The 15592-nt window shown below is 45.7% G+C and overlaps 2 protein-coding genes across 3 annotated transcripts in view; both read left to right on the forward strand.

Annotated features, from left to right (window-relative positions):
- The window catches only part of LOC141117631 (cholesterol 24-hydroxylase-like), a 75647-nt gene extending 70844 nt beyond the window's left edge, over positions 1–4803 (forward strand). The window contains exon 15 of one of the 2 annotated variants that reach the window (XM_073610577.1): positions 4493–4803. In XM_073610577.1, coding sequence (XP_073466678.1) covers positions 4493–4654 — 162 coding nt within the window. In that variant the 3' untranslated portion in view covers positions 4655–4803. The remainder of the gene's footprint in view (positions 1–4492) is intronic. The other variant, XM_073610576.1, reaches the window with a different exon arrangement.
- Positions 4804–13987: 9184 nt separating this feature from the next.
- LOC141117072 (cholesterol 24-hydroxylase-like) overlaps positions 13988–15592 on the forward strand; it is a 51400-nt gene continuing 49795 nt past the window's right edge. The window contains exon 1 of the mRNA XM_073609674.1: positions 13988–14239. Coding sequence (XP_073465775.1) covers positions 14109–14239 — 131 coding nt within the window. The 5' untranslated portion in view covers positions 13988–14108. The remainder of the gene's footprint in view (positions 14240–15592) is intronic.

Consider the following 15592-nt stretch of genomic DNA (forward strand, 5'->3'; position numbering starts at 1 on the left):
AAAGGTTGCAAGCACTGAACTTATTCTCTCTGGAGAAGAAACGCTTGAGAGGGGATATGATTTCAATATACAAATACCGTACTGGTGACCCCACAATAGGAATAAAACTTTTTCACAGAAGAGAGTTTAACAAGACTCGTGGCCACTCATTAAAATTAGAAGAAAAGAGGTTTAACCTTAAACTACGTAGAGGGTTCTTTACTGTAAGAGCGGCAAGGATGTGGAATTCCCTTCCACAGGTGGTGGTCTCAGCGGGGAGCATCGATAGTTTCAAGAAACTATTAGATAAGCACCTGAATGATCACAACATACAGGGATATACAATGTAATACTGACACATAATCACACACATAGGTTGGACTTGATGGACTTGTGTCTTTTTTCAACCTCACCTACTATGTAACTATGTACTATGTAACATGCTATCTGCCAATAGAACTTAACCAAAAAGTGCATTCTATGCATCCAAAAATATAGAAAATATACCAAATCAAATCATTATTCAACCAAAAAATAAAATAAAAGCCTCATGCATGTGTCCTGCTTCTTAATATAGGTGGTCAACAATGCCAAGAGTTGGTGAAAGCAGGGGTCCGTCATCTAGAGATAATTCCGAAAATCATCTGGATTATTCTCCTGGAGCTCCCGCAGCAAAGGCATATGACATAATTAGCCAGGATTAATAAAGCAACCAATTTTTGGTCCAAGAACTCCTCCTGTTCCTGGACTGGACTTGGGTCAAAGCAATAACTCCAAGGCCAATAATAAATAACATGTTATCTCCTCCGAAATAAATGGGGAGTGATGTCACCCGTAGACTTACTATGGGGCTTCCGTTGTCGGACATGTCCTCTGCACCCGCCGACATGGTGAAGGCACAGATGAAAGCTCAACACGGGATCGGGTCGGATCAGCTTCAAAAAAGGTATGTATACTCATTATTTCTTTAAAGAGATAGATTAGTGTTAGATGGTGGGTATCTATAGATGTAGAGATTTTAGTTTTAGGATGGACTTCCACTTTAAAGTACAATTGCACCCTATATAGTTTCCCCTCCATACTTCTATTCTCAGTTCTCTCAAGTCCAGCTCTGAAGATTTGGATAGCTGTACGATGTAGTCAGTGATATCTCATTGGATCGGGAACAGGTGAGTATTAAAGTGATTGTAAACAATCACCTTGTAAAACAACCCATTCAGTTTAAAAAAGAAATGAAAGGCAAAACATTTGTGTAGATTAAAAAAACAACATTATAAATACCTTTTTTCCCTTTTTTATAAGTGATCACATTTCCTCTGTTCTCAGCTGCATAAGAGCTGGGGAGGAGAAGCACCAGTACACTGAGCTTCCCAGTGAATGGCTGTGCAGGGAGGGGGGGTGTCAGGACAAGTTTTATCATTGGAGGAGAGTACACTGAGTTCCCAGCATAGCTAGATAACTGACCACTGTGTGCTCTCCTGCCTAGTGTGGTCAGTTTTTAATAGGAAACCAGAGGGACTGGCAGGAACACCAGGGATTTCACATAAAGGAAGCAATACAAGGAGAACAGGATACTTTCTCATACAAGTACATGGTACAGCAGGCACACATCAGGAATATGAGGTGTTGGGGTAACAAACACTTTAAGCAACCCATAGATGACTCAATTTCTCCATCAACACATTCAGTGTTGATGGGGGAATGCATACCATGGCGCTATTGTGTTCTGCCAGCTGGGGGGGGGGGCAGCCTTCGTGGATGGCAGAACACAATGGTTACTGCTAGTGGTTATAGCTGCCAGCAATAATCCCGGCCAATCAGGAAGCGGGTTTTGACACCGGTCACCCGATTGGCTGAAAGGACAGGTGATCCTATTAGATGCCGAGAAGGGGAGGAGCTGGAAGGTGCCATGGAGGAGCCAAGCCACTGCACCACGCTGCCCGCCATCCGCCATGATGGGGTAAGTACCAAACCGGTGGGTGCCGCTCTGGGGGGGAGGAATGGGTGGTTGTTTGCCCTGCCCCCCCCCCTCCAAAAAAAAAAAAAAAAACCCACCAGCTGCCACCGGCCACAATGTAAAATATTTTAGAACTACCTGAATTTGCTATGCGAGTCGCTGTCAGAGCTAAAGAAGTTGCAGAAGCTTTGTAAATTCGGAGCAATACATTAACAAGAGTGATTAACATCAGAAAAGTGGCTCAGCAGCTTTATTGAATTTCCCCCATTGATATTCTCTTCTTCCATGTTCCTCCAAATCTCAGTTTAAATGTCAGAGCCCTCAGTCGGGGGAAGTGGGGGGGGGGGGGTTCTTACAAATGTTGACCACTCTGTTGTGATATCTCTTTGTTTAAAGCGAAGTTCCAGCCGTTTCCGTGTTTATTAAAAGTCAGCAGCTACAAAAAGTGTAGCTGCTGACTTTTAACAAACACTCACCTGTCCTAGGATCCAGTGATGTGGCCTCCTGAAGCCTCCGTTCTCTCCCTCGCCTCTCCCCGGTGCCCTGGTGCCGGCATCATTAGTGTGGGCACCTGGCTGTGAGAGCTTGCAGCTTCACAGTCGGGTACCCACTGCGCATGCGTGAGCAGCGCTGCACATCCTGAATGGCCGGGTGATCTTCTGGGACCTGTGACGTGTCCCAGAAGATTGCAGTTAGAGCAGAACTTCCTAGGCAGTCCGAACGGAAGTGGGAGCTGGGTACCTGTCAAAACTAGGTACCTGCCCCCCCTCGCCAAAAAAAATGAAATGTGGCATGTCAGGGGGTCAGGAGTCCTTAAAGCGGAAGTTACACTTTTGGGTGGCACTCCACTTTAAGCTGCTGATCTGCACACCTGCTGTCCAAGAGATAGTGGTAGATAGGAGCTGGATACGGATTTTCACAGGTCATCAAAATGTAAACAAAGTCATTACTTGAGCCCTATTGGCCTCTATTCAGCAGCTCACCGCAAAGGCAGGGGGCTGTCCTAGAGAGAACATTCAAGTTTAATAAGTCAAAGAGAGTGCCAAATGAAAAATCCTTAAGAGTCAAAATTCTTTATTGTTCAACTGATTAAAACAAGCAGCTCAAAAGCCACCAATAAGTTCTGAGTGTGGTGGTAGATCATGGACTGAAGGATCCTGAGGAGCTGGCCTGGGGTTTCTGGTAGAGCTCAGATTTTCCACCAAAAAAAAAAAAGAGGGAGGCAGGAGAGCCCTCACTGTATAGTGTAATAGATTAATTAGAAAACAAGAAATCCGTGCTTCAACAATAAAAGGCAAAAAGGTCAAAATGGACTTACAATTACTATCTCCATGCAGGGTCAGTGTGGCGGCTCTCTATGCCTTGGCATTCCCATCCTGGGTGCTCTTTGAGGGTTCTCAGGTGGGTGAATGAAGTGGTAGAAAGATTCAGCGCAAAAAGAACCCTTAGGTAGTTCTATTGGCAGAAGCGCCCGATGTGATTGTTCAAAGGATAGGCATGAGTCGTCTGCTTTAGTAAAACATCCAATTACTTTATTTCACCAAATATAATGCGTTTTGTGGCTTTAAATTGCAACTTCCTCAGTTCAAGGTGATACAATTGGTGTCTGCGGGTAAAAAAGTTGTCATAGGGTACAATAGGTATTTAACATAACTCAAAAGCACAGTCTAAAAAAAAAAAACAGTCAAATAAATGTAAAACATATAAAAAGCAACCAAATATGAGAAGTGTGCAAATAAAGCCACCAATGCATTTTGGGGGGCCCAATGAAAAGGGATTGTGTGACCCCCCAAACCACATTTGTGGCTTTTGCCCTGGTTGTGGTACCCAGTAGAACAATAATGACTTTGGACTCCCAAGGATTTCTCATTTGGCTCTCACTTTGACTTATTACACTTGGATTTCTCAACTCGGGTGAATGTTCTTTCCTGGAGAGTTCCCTGCCTTTCTGGTGACCTGCCGAATAAAGGCCCATTGGGCTCAAGTAATGACTTTGTCCACATTTTGACGACCTGTGAAAATCTTTATCCAGCTCCCCTCTACTACTGAAACAAGTAAAAGGATTGAGCCGGCAACTCTGTAGTCCATATAGCGATTTTAATAGTTGGTGACAAAAAGTGCCAAGCAAAACCACTGACGCGTTTCGACAACAGCCTTAGTCAATACATCCCCTCTACTTCTACCGCATGGCCAGCAGGTGTGCAGATCAGCATCTTAAACACAAAGAGATCACAATAGCATTCCAGAGGTTTGCACCTTCCCCTTGGTGCTCTCTTTGAACTTTTGCACATCTTCTGTGGCCTGTATAAGGGGCTCCCATTCCGCCTGCTGGATTCTTTTAATTTCTTTCATATTATGGAGATTGTAACAGAAGGAGATGAAACACAAAGGGGTACAGGAGGACCTAAAACTCCTATTGGACAGCAACACAATCAGAAATTATGGCAGGGAGATCTCTGTCTTGGAACATTTTAAATATGAGAAGCTGCATGAGTTGTATCTACAATGTTACTGTTGGGTGTACCGAAAACTGATTTTATGTGTCTTCCTATTTAGATGGAAGCGAAGGTGGTATTAGCCAAGCTCCTGCAGAGATTCGAGTTTGAGTTGGTGGAAGGACAAAGCTTTGAGATATACGACACAGGCTCTCTAAGGCCCATGGGAGGGGCAATATGTAGACTGAGGCCCCGAACAATCTCTGGAACCACAAAGAAATAGAGTTTTAATGTATATTGTTTCATGTAGAGACTATGTCAAATAACTGTCTAAAATAAGAAGACTATGTAAAATTCTATATATTAATGAGTTTACAAACAAAAAAAAAAAATGTAATTGTAAAGGGTCAGCTTACTTTTACCAGAAAACTGCTTATGCGTGTAAGGGATGCCTGTAGGTTGAAATAAACTGTGTAGCTTTCACCAAAGTTAAATAATGTCCTAACCATAGGAGTAGGCCATTTATGTACTTCTGAAAGCCTGGCCAAAACACTCCCAGAGATGGCATGATCCTGTCCTGCCTTGTTGCTAGGACGTTGCTAAGACACTCCCAGCTAAATCAAACTCCTTTGCATGCACTCTTTCTCCCCAGTTGCTGTAGCTTTGAGATTAGTAATGCTATGACAGAGGAGACAGTATGACAGAGCTTTGAGCTTAGTGATGCTATGATAGAGGAGATAGTGGACCACACATCTGCCAGGGTTTGAGAGCTCACTCCTGTGATGGCTGGAGTGAGCAGTAGCACCTGGCAGTGAACCTTAGCAATGTCCTAGCAACAAGGCAGGATGGGATGATGCCACCTGTGGGAGTTTTTCAACCAGGCTACAGGAGGTACGTTCAGGGCTGGTGCAAGGATTTTTGACACCCTAGGCAAAACTTCATTTTGCCATCCTACCCCTGACTCCACCCCATTTTTCCCTGCCCATGTATACCCCACCTTTTTAAATGAAGCGCTCATCAAATGCAGCCTCGCCAGCGCCCATCAAATGCAGCCTCACCAGCGCCCATCAAATGCAGCCTACCAGGGACCATAAATTAATGTTTGCTTGCTTCTATTCATTCAAGAGTCGGGACACAGTCCTCCGCCTCCTAATGCTGAGACACAGTTGCTTGTTGCAGAGAGAAAAGAGTAGGAACACCAGTGGCTGGACGCCCTTGACAGAATTGCGCCCTAGGCGGCTGCCTAGTTTGCCTAGTGGTAGCACCGGCCCTGGGTACGTTACATAAATTGCCTACACCTATAGCAAGGGCATCATTCAACTTCAGTCAAAGCTGCAGTTTGTTTTTATCTACCCCCACCCCTTACCTGCTTAGGCAGATTTGTGGTAAAATGGAACTAACTCTTTAAACTAAAGATGCATAGAGATCTATGTATTTTTGAATGTATTTGTTGAAAAGCAGAGCATCTGTGTGTAATTTTTGTTTTGTATTCCTTCCCTTTGTACTTTTAGGCATTGTGCCTTGACAGTTTTTTTTTTCTAATTGCTGCATTTTTAGTAACAATTAAAAAAAAAAAATGACTGAAGAAAAAAAAACATTTACTGTTGTAGTAATGTTTACAAATCTGCATTACTGTTTGCTTTTTAAATATGTCTTCAAGTTCAGCGTTATTATTATCCCGAGTAATACATTTGGAGCTCAGTGGTGGACAAAATCTCTAAAGGGTCCTGCGGATGAACTATTCTTGAGCTCTTCGGACAACAACTACAGCCCAAATGCAAACACATATACAGTACACTAAATACAGCTAAAGAGTAGCCTTTGTTATACCCTAACCACTCTTATGGTTCATGATACTGGGATCAGTTGCATATCATGTATTCTCTAGCAGTAATGCCTTTCTGACACTAGGGGAACACCGCTTTAAGGAGTGGCCTCCATTCAGCCCTTGTTTCGGCAGTCCGAGTGGGTGCGGAAACTCCCTAAAAAGTTTCCCTACAGAGTCTGCGGACTTCTTCACACTTCTAAGGCCAGAGTCCTTTAGTTCACTGGGGGGACATGCCATCAGAGTCCGAAAATAGGACACGCACCCCACCACCAGGGTCAGGAAGTTTGGATCCAGAAATGGGCAGCACAGTGGTGCAGTGGTTAGCACTCTCGCCTAGCAGTAAAAAAGGGTCGCTGGTTCGAATCCCAACCACGACACTACCTGCCTGGAGTTTGCATGTTCTCCCTGTGCCTGCGTGGGTTTCCTCCGGGTACTCCGGTTTCCTCCCACACTCCAAAGACATGCTGGTAGGTTAATTGGCTTCTGTCCAAAATTGGCCATAGTATATGAATGGGGACCTTGGATTGAGGGTAGGGACTGATGTGAGTGTGTAATGTACAGGGTTAGGGACAAGGGTCAGGGTCAGGGTTGTAGACACACACTCACTCAGGTTGAACTGGATGGACTGGTGTCTTTATTCAACCTTACTAACTATGTAACTATGTAACTATGTAACTATGAAGATTAGGAGGGCAATGGGCAAGAACCCATCGGAGGCGGACCACACAGAGGCATTACATACAGGCTGGGCGACAAGCAGGATTGAAACGGCAACAAGATGGGCATCAGAAACAGGTTTTACAGGCACCATGTCATCAGGCTGGGCAAAGGACAACAGGTCATCAGGCTGGGCAGCAAGCATAGGCACATCAAGCTGGGCAGCAGGCAGAGGCACATCAAGATGGGCAGCAGGTTCTGGGTCATCTGGCTGGGCAGCAGACACTGAAACATCAGGCAGGGCAACGAGCACCCTATCAGCAGACTGGGTAACGATACCGGCTCAACAGGCTGGGTAACGGCATTGGCCCAGAAGGCTGGGTAACGGGGACCGGCCCAGTGAGCTGGGTAACGGGCACCGGCTCAGCAAGCCGGATGTCGGATGGAGTGGAGGCAGGATTGGATACTGGTATGATGGTATGGGTTGGGAAAAACTTCTGCTTCTTATTGATTTTAGCCACTGAAGATTTGTATGCGAATACAGGGCTGTAGGTAGTGGATGCAGCTGGTAGAAGGGAAGAGTGGAAGGATGGTAAGACACAGGGAGCAGATTTTGAAGGGAGATTTAGTGGAGCTGATGGAGGCAGCCAAGAAGAAGCAGAAGGGTTAAAGGCAGGGTAGATGCAGCAGGAGGAAACAGGGTACTGGTACTTCATTGGTAGAAGGGTGTATTGGGCGGCAACTGTGGTTGTTGGGGGGTAAAGGAGAGGAAGACATCCCAGCAGACTGGTATCTAGCCACAGAAATGAGTGGTTGGGAGCTGACAGAGACTGAGTGCAACAAACTTGACCAGGCCTGTAACAGTGATTGCACAAAATGAGGTTTGCACATCGCTCGTCTGACCAGAGACTGCACTGACTTAATACATTCTGCAAGCACCTGTTGAGGACAAGCTGAATATTGTTCAAAGAAAAAGGCTGAGTCATCTTCCAATAGCCAAACCAAAGACACTACCTGAGCTGCACTAAAAGCTGGTTTATAATCATCACCTCCTCTAGACTGGCATCGGACAGGGCCAACTCAGTACAGATACACGGAACTGGGTCCAGGACACAGCAGGAACAAAAGCAGGAACAGGGCTAGCAGAGGGAATTCTGAAGCATTTGAGCTTTGGTTCGGGGCGGGTTTATATAGACCAGCAGACCCCCAACAGGTGTGCTTGATAGCTGGTTGGTAATCCAGGCAGGGAGACACCTGCTGGTGGTCTCCAGAATTACATCCTTTGGTGCTGAGCATAACAGTACCACCAGCAGGTGAAACCAGTAATGACACCGTTCCCGACACAAGGTCTCCGGCCTTGTCAAGTCTAATGAGGACCTCCAAGGCCAAAGATAGCTGACATCCTTCAATATGTAGTGGGTTGTGAGGCATAGCGGGTGCAAAAGATGGTGAAAGCCATTGGGGGCCAGACACTTCTTGGATGTAAAAGAGGTTTTACTTCTTTTTACAGTCCTTTTTGTATTTTTGAGGGGAAAGAGGGTTAGGGCCAGGACACTCTTAAGTAGTTATAGATTCAATTAGCAGACTCCGAGACTTCAATAGGAGGACAGCTATGCAGGGAAAGGCCCCAGCAAGGAGCCACTTCTGCACATGCAGGAATGCTGTCTCCTATGGCAACAGTCCTTTAACAGTTCCTAACTCAAACGTAACAGTCCTTCAAGCTCCACTACAACTGCCTCTTGTAGTTCTTGAACACTTGAGCTCCCGGTCTCTCAGTAGACCCTCTGATTCACTGACTAAATCCCTTGAGCTCCTCCAAGGTTGGCGGTGGTATCTTCCTCAAGCGTCACCCATGCTTCCCTGCTGGGTCCCTTGCTTGGCACTACAGATACTTCTCAAGCTTCACCCCTGCTAACCGGTGAGGTCCCTGGCTTGACTCACAAGGCTGCCTTGCAAGTGTCTCCTCCGCAGGTTGGGTCCCTGACTTGATCACCGCCTCAAGTTCCCCGATTTTCCACCATGCCTATTCGGTGAGAATATGGTTCCGGTACTTTCTTCAGTTACTCACTGTGGTCCCTGGTAAAGGTGGTTGGACAGCTTCCCTTCTACCTCCGACCACTGACAGGTTCTCCGGCCGACTGAACCGTCACTTTTGGTTGGACTGCAAAGCCGCAGTCCCAACCGTGTGCTGTCCTCTTACTTCTGGATAGGCCCTCACACAGCCTGGCAGCTAGAGGCCCTCAGGATAGGCCCAATCTCCGGTCTTGCAGTCCGGGGTGTACAACACACATCCACCCAGACAGCCGTCCAGGTGGCACAGAACAGCGATTACCTGATCTCACCCGAATATATAAGTTCTCCCAGCAGGCCAACGGATTCAGGAAAACCCCTGCCCATTGGCTGAGATACCCCATAACCTGACCTTGGGTTGCCCTCTCATATCTAGTACCACCAAGTTCTCGGCCACCTAGTGGTAGAAGAGAAAAGTGCAACAAGGCCAAACTTGGGAGAAATCAAAAGATCTCTATCAATTGACCAAGATGACTACTCTTGGCAAGTACATTTGTGAGGAGCTCCCTGACTAAACCCCAGGGTGCTACATGAGGGGCATTTTTTCAATTGTCCACCCATGTATGGGAGCATTCTTCCCAGTGCCCCCTTTAAAATTGAGACCTGAAAAATATTTCAGAGATTCCCATGGAGTAGAAAGGTTGATAAAGTTTGCATTTATTACCGTAGATGCTGGCAAGCTACTGATGGGTTGCCAAGCATGAGTATATACAATGTATGTAGTTATATGATGGTTGGCATACTTTCTTACCTATATGCATTATTTGTTGAAAGGATGCTCCTTACAATATTGGTCAATGGAAAGAATGCTCCTTACATTGGTGGTCAATGGAAAGAATGCCCCTTACATTGGTGGTCAGTCGAAAGAATGTTTTTTACATTGGTGGCCTCACCTTTGGGTTCATAGTAGCACTTGTTAATGCTATGCTGGCTGCTAAAAATAATAGAACATAGGGCTGTCAATTATTACACAACAAACTTGATTCACCTGGATTTGCACAACCTCGTTCAGAATGAGGCCTTTTCAATAATACAGGGTCAGCGCATTATGAAAAACTTGTATAACTCTGCATTGTATATTTTTAACCCATATGCTGCCTGCAAGGTTTTAACTCCAACAAAAGGCAGATGATAACAGCTGTGCAAATGTTGGCAAAAGCAACTATACACAATGCAGAGAACTTACCAAAAAATATGAACAGAAAAATAATATGTGTGGCGTGGGGACTCATAGCAGCCAATCGAAAAGCAAAACAAAAGCAAAACTGTGTCTAACTCAGTGGTTCTCAACCCTCCTAGTGCCATGACCCCTTGATAAAATTTCCCAAGTTGCAGGGACCCCCTAACAGTAAAAATATTTTCGTAGCGTGGGCTGTCAGCACCTAAGGCAAGACAAGTAATTTGCGCCTCTAACCCACAGACGTTTAGCGCTCCCTGAGTCCCTTCCACTCGTACAGAATTAAAATCCCTTATGGTACATTTTTGGATGTATCACTCTTTCTCTTTGTTCTCTTATCTTTCTATTTTATCTCTCTCTATCCTAATTTCTTGTTTTCCTTCCCCACCCCTCTCTCTAGCCATCTTTCTTGTTCTTTCTCTTATTCTTTCTCTCCCTTTTTCTTTGTTCCTCCCCCTCTTTTCCGCTCCCTTTCATGTATTCTCTATTTTTAGAGTGGCAGTGCTGGGGGGAGTTCTGATCAGCCAACTTAGGTGCTCTTGATCAAGGTCATCTGCTGATCTAAAAACTGTAGTGGGGACTTTTAATGGCAACTATAATCACAGGTAGTGTTACTCACCGTGTCTCCGGCTTCACTGTGTCTCCGACTTTGTGGTGTCTCATAGCAGTGACACCTATGCCGAAATCAGGAGCTGGGGTCTCCTCCAGCCCCTCCTACTTCACATTCCTCACCAGTCAGCTGACCTCTAGTCTCTGCCTCCAGCCGTGCTGTGAACTGAATGGGCGGCTGTGAAGAGGCTGAGTGGGCGGGCGTGGGCTCCAGGGACAGCCTTGCTGGGTAGTTGCAAAAAGGTTGGGAGAGCGGTGCAGGATTCAGGAACAACCCAGGATTCGGTGACCCCTGACAAATCCTCATTCGACCCCCAGGTTGAGAACCACTGGTCTAACTGATTAAAACAAGTGAGCCGGAGTTTGGCTTCCAATTGTTAGTGTATTTAAATCTGCATCAGTGGCGGCCTGTCCATGCAGGGGCTCCGCCCCCCTAATCCATGCGCCCAACTCCTAATCTACCTGTAGGGCACCAGACGCATGGCTTGCAATGGGATTTTTTTTTTCGTGAAGCACATGATTAGAGCCTGAGCTCACTTGTGTGACCATAGCAAATTATTATTCGCTATTGTCTTCCTGATTCTCCTCCCGGCCAATCAGGAAACCCCAATTGGCCATTGAGTCTTGTCGCCCCCCCCCCCCCAAAAAAAAATATTGAGCACCAGCCGCTACTGATCTGCGTGTACATTTAACATTAGTCCCCCCCCTCCCCCCAAGGCAATGCTGCTGTCCAAAGGTGCCCCCTGTGCTCCTTCATCCAGAGTGGGGGCACTCTAATACAGGAAGTGTGTTACTGGCCAGATCACCAGGTGAAAACAGAGGGGGAAAAAGCCAAAGAAAAGGTTTGATTTTGGTTTTAATACCAATGAAGCTCCAGTTAGAAATGCTATTCGTTAGGGTTGGTTGCATCTGGTGGAATTGTCTGTGCAGAAAAAATCTGTAATCAAGAGAGCAGAGTCTTATACAGTGTGTCATGGAACAAAACATTTTAATATCAAGAGTGGACCAATGCAGTACAGCGTCATTACATGGTACAGGGTGATGTGATTGGTTCCATGTGATCACTGGTGGTGACCAATCACAGATCACACACAGTAGTAAACAATGATGTCATGAATGGATTCCATTCACAGCTACTGTTTACTATGTGCCGTGTCATCACACAGCGATCACGTGGCATCTGGGCCGCACACAGTGGCCGAATACCAAGCAACACAATCTGCTGTGTCCGGTGGTTGTATATTGCACCGCTGTGCGCCCCAGGGGTGTGCGCAGTGCACATGTGCACCCTGACGTACAGGTATATTGCGGTGCCTGGGGGAGCCGCCCACCAGCAGTAAATGCTGGCAGTTGGAAAATGGTTAGTCCTCATCAGATGTGGTCAACTCCACCCCATACAGTATTCCTCTCTTCAAAGGGGACAACATTCACCCATTAAAGAGACACTAAATAGTATCCTTGTTTCTATAAAATAATATATACACATCCACTACTTCATGGGCTTGTAATCTATTTTCTTATTCCATTTTTTCTTATTGCAATTTTCAACTTTTGTGTAACTTTTGTGTAACAAACTCAGTGAGCTCCTGAACCTCTCCTTTTCCCCTCACTTCTGTTTGTTTGGAACCAGCAGTGCATGTTAGTTGCATACCTCCCAACTTTTTGAGATGGGAATGAGGGACACCTATCAGCAAAAGTATGCAGACATAGGACACACCCCCTGCCACGCCCCCTTATCCGCATGCCAACCAGCCGAAGCAGTTATACTGTGGAAACATGGCTCGGCTGTGCAAATCGCTGTCATGGTACGTCGATACCATAGACGGCCACTAGGGGCGCACGCCGATGCGAGTGATCGATCGTGATCGCTTGGGGCACACGGAGAACCGGGATCTGTGTGTGTAAACACACAATTTCCGGTTCTCTGAGGGGAGAACAGACAGATCGTCTGTTCATGCAGAGTATGAACAGACGATCTGTTATCTTCCCTGCACAGCCCCATCCCCCCTTCAGTTAGAACACACAATAGGACACACTTAACCCCTTCACTGACCCCTAGTGGTTAACCCCTTCACTGCCAGTGACATTTTTACAGTAATCAATGCAATTTTATAGCACTGATCGCTGTAAAAATGACAGTGGTCCCAAAAATGTGTCAAAATTGTCTCTGACGTGTCTGCCATAATGTCGCAGTCCTGATAAAAATCGTAGATCGCTGCCATTACTAGTAAAAAAAAAAAATTAATAAAAAAAAGTCATAAAACTATCCCCTATTTTGTAGATGCTATAACTTTTGCGCAAACCAATCAGTATACGCTTATTGCAATTTTTTTTACCAAAAATAAGTAGACAAATACATATTGGCCTAAACTGAGGAAAAAATAGTTTTTTTATATATTTTTGGGGGATGTTTATTATAGCAAAAAGTAAAAAATATTGTTTTTTTTTTTCAAAATTGTCGCTCATTTTTTGTTTATAGCGCAAAAAATAAAAACCGCAGAGGTGATCAAATACCACCAAAAGAAAGCTCTATTTGTGGGAAAAAAAGGACCCCAATTTTGTTTGGGTACAACGTCGCACGACCGCGCAATTGTCAGTTAAATCAATGCAGTGCCGAATCGCAAAAAGTGCTCGTTTCTTTGGGCAGCCAAATGGTCCGGGGCCGAAGTGGTTATAGGAGAATTGTACAAAAAAACAAGATGGGTAAACCCACAAGTGCTTTTTTTTACCACTACTATTCCTTTATATTGGCTTTTGGAATTTACAAATGCAGCCATTTAGTGCATTTTATATACAACTATATAGATCAGACCAAAATGAGGAGGAATGAGGGACAGAGGGACAGAGGGACATTGCTCCAAATCAGGGACAGTCCCTCCAAATCAGGGACAGTTGGGAGCTATGTAGTTGCTGTCATGTACATTGCTCTATGCACATTACAAATCCCATAGTCCATCTCAGGAGCGAGCAAGAGAGAGCGGCTACATACAGTGGGACCTCGGAGATCGAACGTAGCCCCCCTCTAACAGGGAGTCAGATCACAGCAGCAAAAAAAAAAAAAATAATAATTTGGAGGAGGCTGAGAGTAACAAAAGGGACTTTTTTTGAGTTAAGAATAGTTAATAGAATATCATTTTTTTTTTAATCCAGAGTTTATTGTCCCTTTAAATCCTGTATCATGCTGAGGAGCTATAAAATGCAGTCATTCAGGTTTCTCATATTGCACCACCATGCACTGCACAGCCCTCGTATTATTGTAGAGGCCCCAGTCTGAGGGAGGTTGGACCAATCCAGGAAATCGAGTTTGTTGTTGGCCTTTGTCCTATTTTCAGCAGCCGGCTTGGAATTGAGAAGAGTTGTTGTCAGCCAAAAGGCTTCTGCAGCTTCTCGGTGACAATGTGGGCTCTTGTTTTCTGGATTTTTGCTCTTCTGCTATCCCTGGCCTCTGTGTCTTTTATCCTATTCTGCGGATATATCTTCTACATACACAGGAAATATGACCACATTCCTGGACCCCCCAGAGACAGGTAAGTGAAAACTTATTTTAACATAGTTAAAGCGGAGCTCCACCCCCCTCTCCTGTGCCACATTTGGCACCTTTCGGAGGGGAGGGGATGAACGGATACCTGGTTTTGACAAGTATCCACTACCAGTTCCGGTCTTCCGGGTGATTTCACCGCGGCAAGATCACCCGGAAGTAGGGTTGCCACCTCATCCCTTTAAGCCCCCGGGCCCCCCCATATGAATTACACAGGTTCTGAGGCTAATTTAATGCAGATAAGACACCAAGTCAGTTTAATCACCACCTTAATTAGCCACAGAATCTGTGTAATTAAAATGTGTTTGGTTTTAAAGGGATGAGGTGGCAACTCTACCTGGAAGTTTGGTCCCCCTTCCCTCACCGCCAGGCCATTCACAAAGTGACTGCGGTACCCTACAGCGCGCACTTCACGCATGAGCAGTAGGGTAGTAGGGTACCAGTTGTGAAGCCACAAGGCTTCACAGCCAGTACAGGGTCCATTGAAAAAAATTGGATTTGGCTTTTTGAGAGTTTTAGAGCTACAAGCTTCAAGCATAAAATCACTCAGGTGTGAACGGGGCCTAAGGCTGGGTTCACATATTGCGAATTGGATGTGGGTTTCCCCGCATCCAATTGACCGGCTCTCTATGGAGCCGGGTCACACATCTCTGCAGTGGCTCCGGTGCGAAATGCACAGGAGTCCGGTGCGTCTTTTGGTCCCTTTTAGGTCCAAATTCAGCCAAAAATTTGTGCTGAAATCGGACCTGAAACAGTGAATGGAGAAGCACCGGACTCCGGATGTGAGCTGGAGCGTGCTGCGGTGTAAACCAAGCCTATATGTCCTTCAGATAAGTTAACCACTTCCGGACCACCGCACGCCGATATATGTCCTGACTTTGAAGAGGAATATCGTTGTTATGGCAGCAGCTAGCTGCCATAACCCCGGTATCCCCTTCTTCAGCCGGCGGTCCACTTTCAGATAAAAGTGGTCTCTGCGGCGGATTCGCCGCAAGATCACTTCTATTGGCGGCAAGAGAGGGCCCCCCTTTCCTGCCACGCTCCGCCGCCCTCCGCCGCTTACCAGAGCCGTCAGCAGCGGCGGAGACAAACGGATGTTGTGTCTTTCTTGGCATGGAGACGAGTGGGGGGAAGATGGCCCCTATCCGTCTCCATACCATTGCAGGGCGGAAGCGACGTCAAAACGGCACTTCCTCCCATAACTCTTAAAGGGCCATTTTTTTTTTTTTTTAAATGGCAATTTTTTTTTTTTTATTGCATTTTAGTGTAAATATGAGATCTGAGGTCTTTTTGACCCCAGATCTCATATTTAAGAGATCCTGTAATGCTTTTTTTCTATTAC

Source organism: Aquarana catesbeiana, linkage group LG13 (assembly GCF_042186555.1).
Source record: "Aquarana catesbeiana isolate 2022-GZ linkage group LG13, ASM4218655v1, whole genome shotgun sequence".
Classification (NCBI taxonomy): Eukaryota; Metazoa; Chordata; class Amphibia; order Anura; family Ranidae; genus Aquarana; species Aquarana catesbeiana.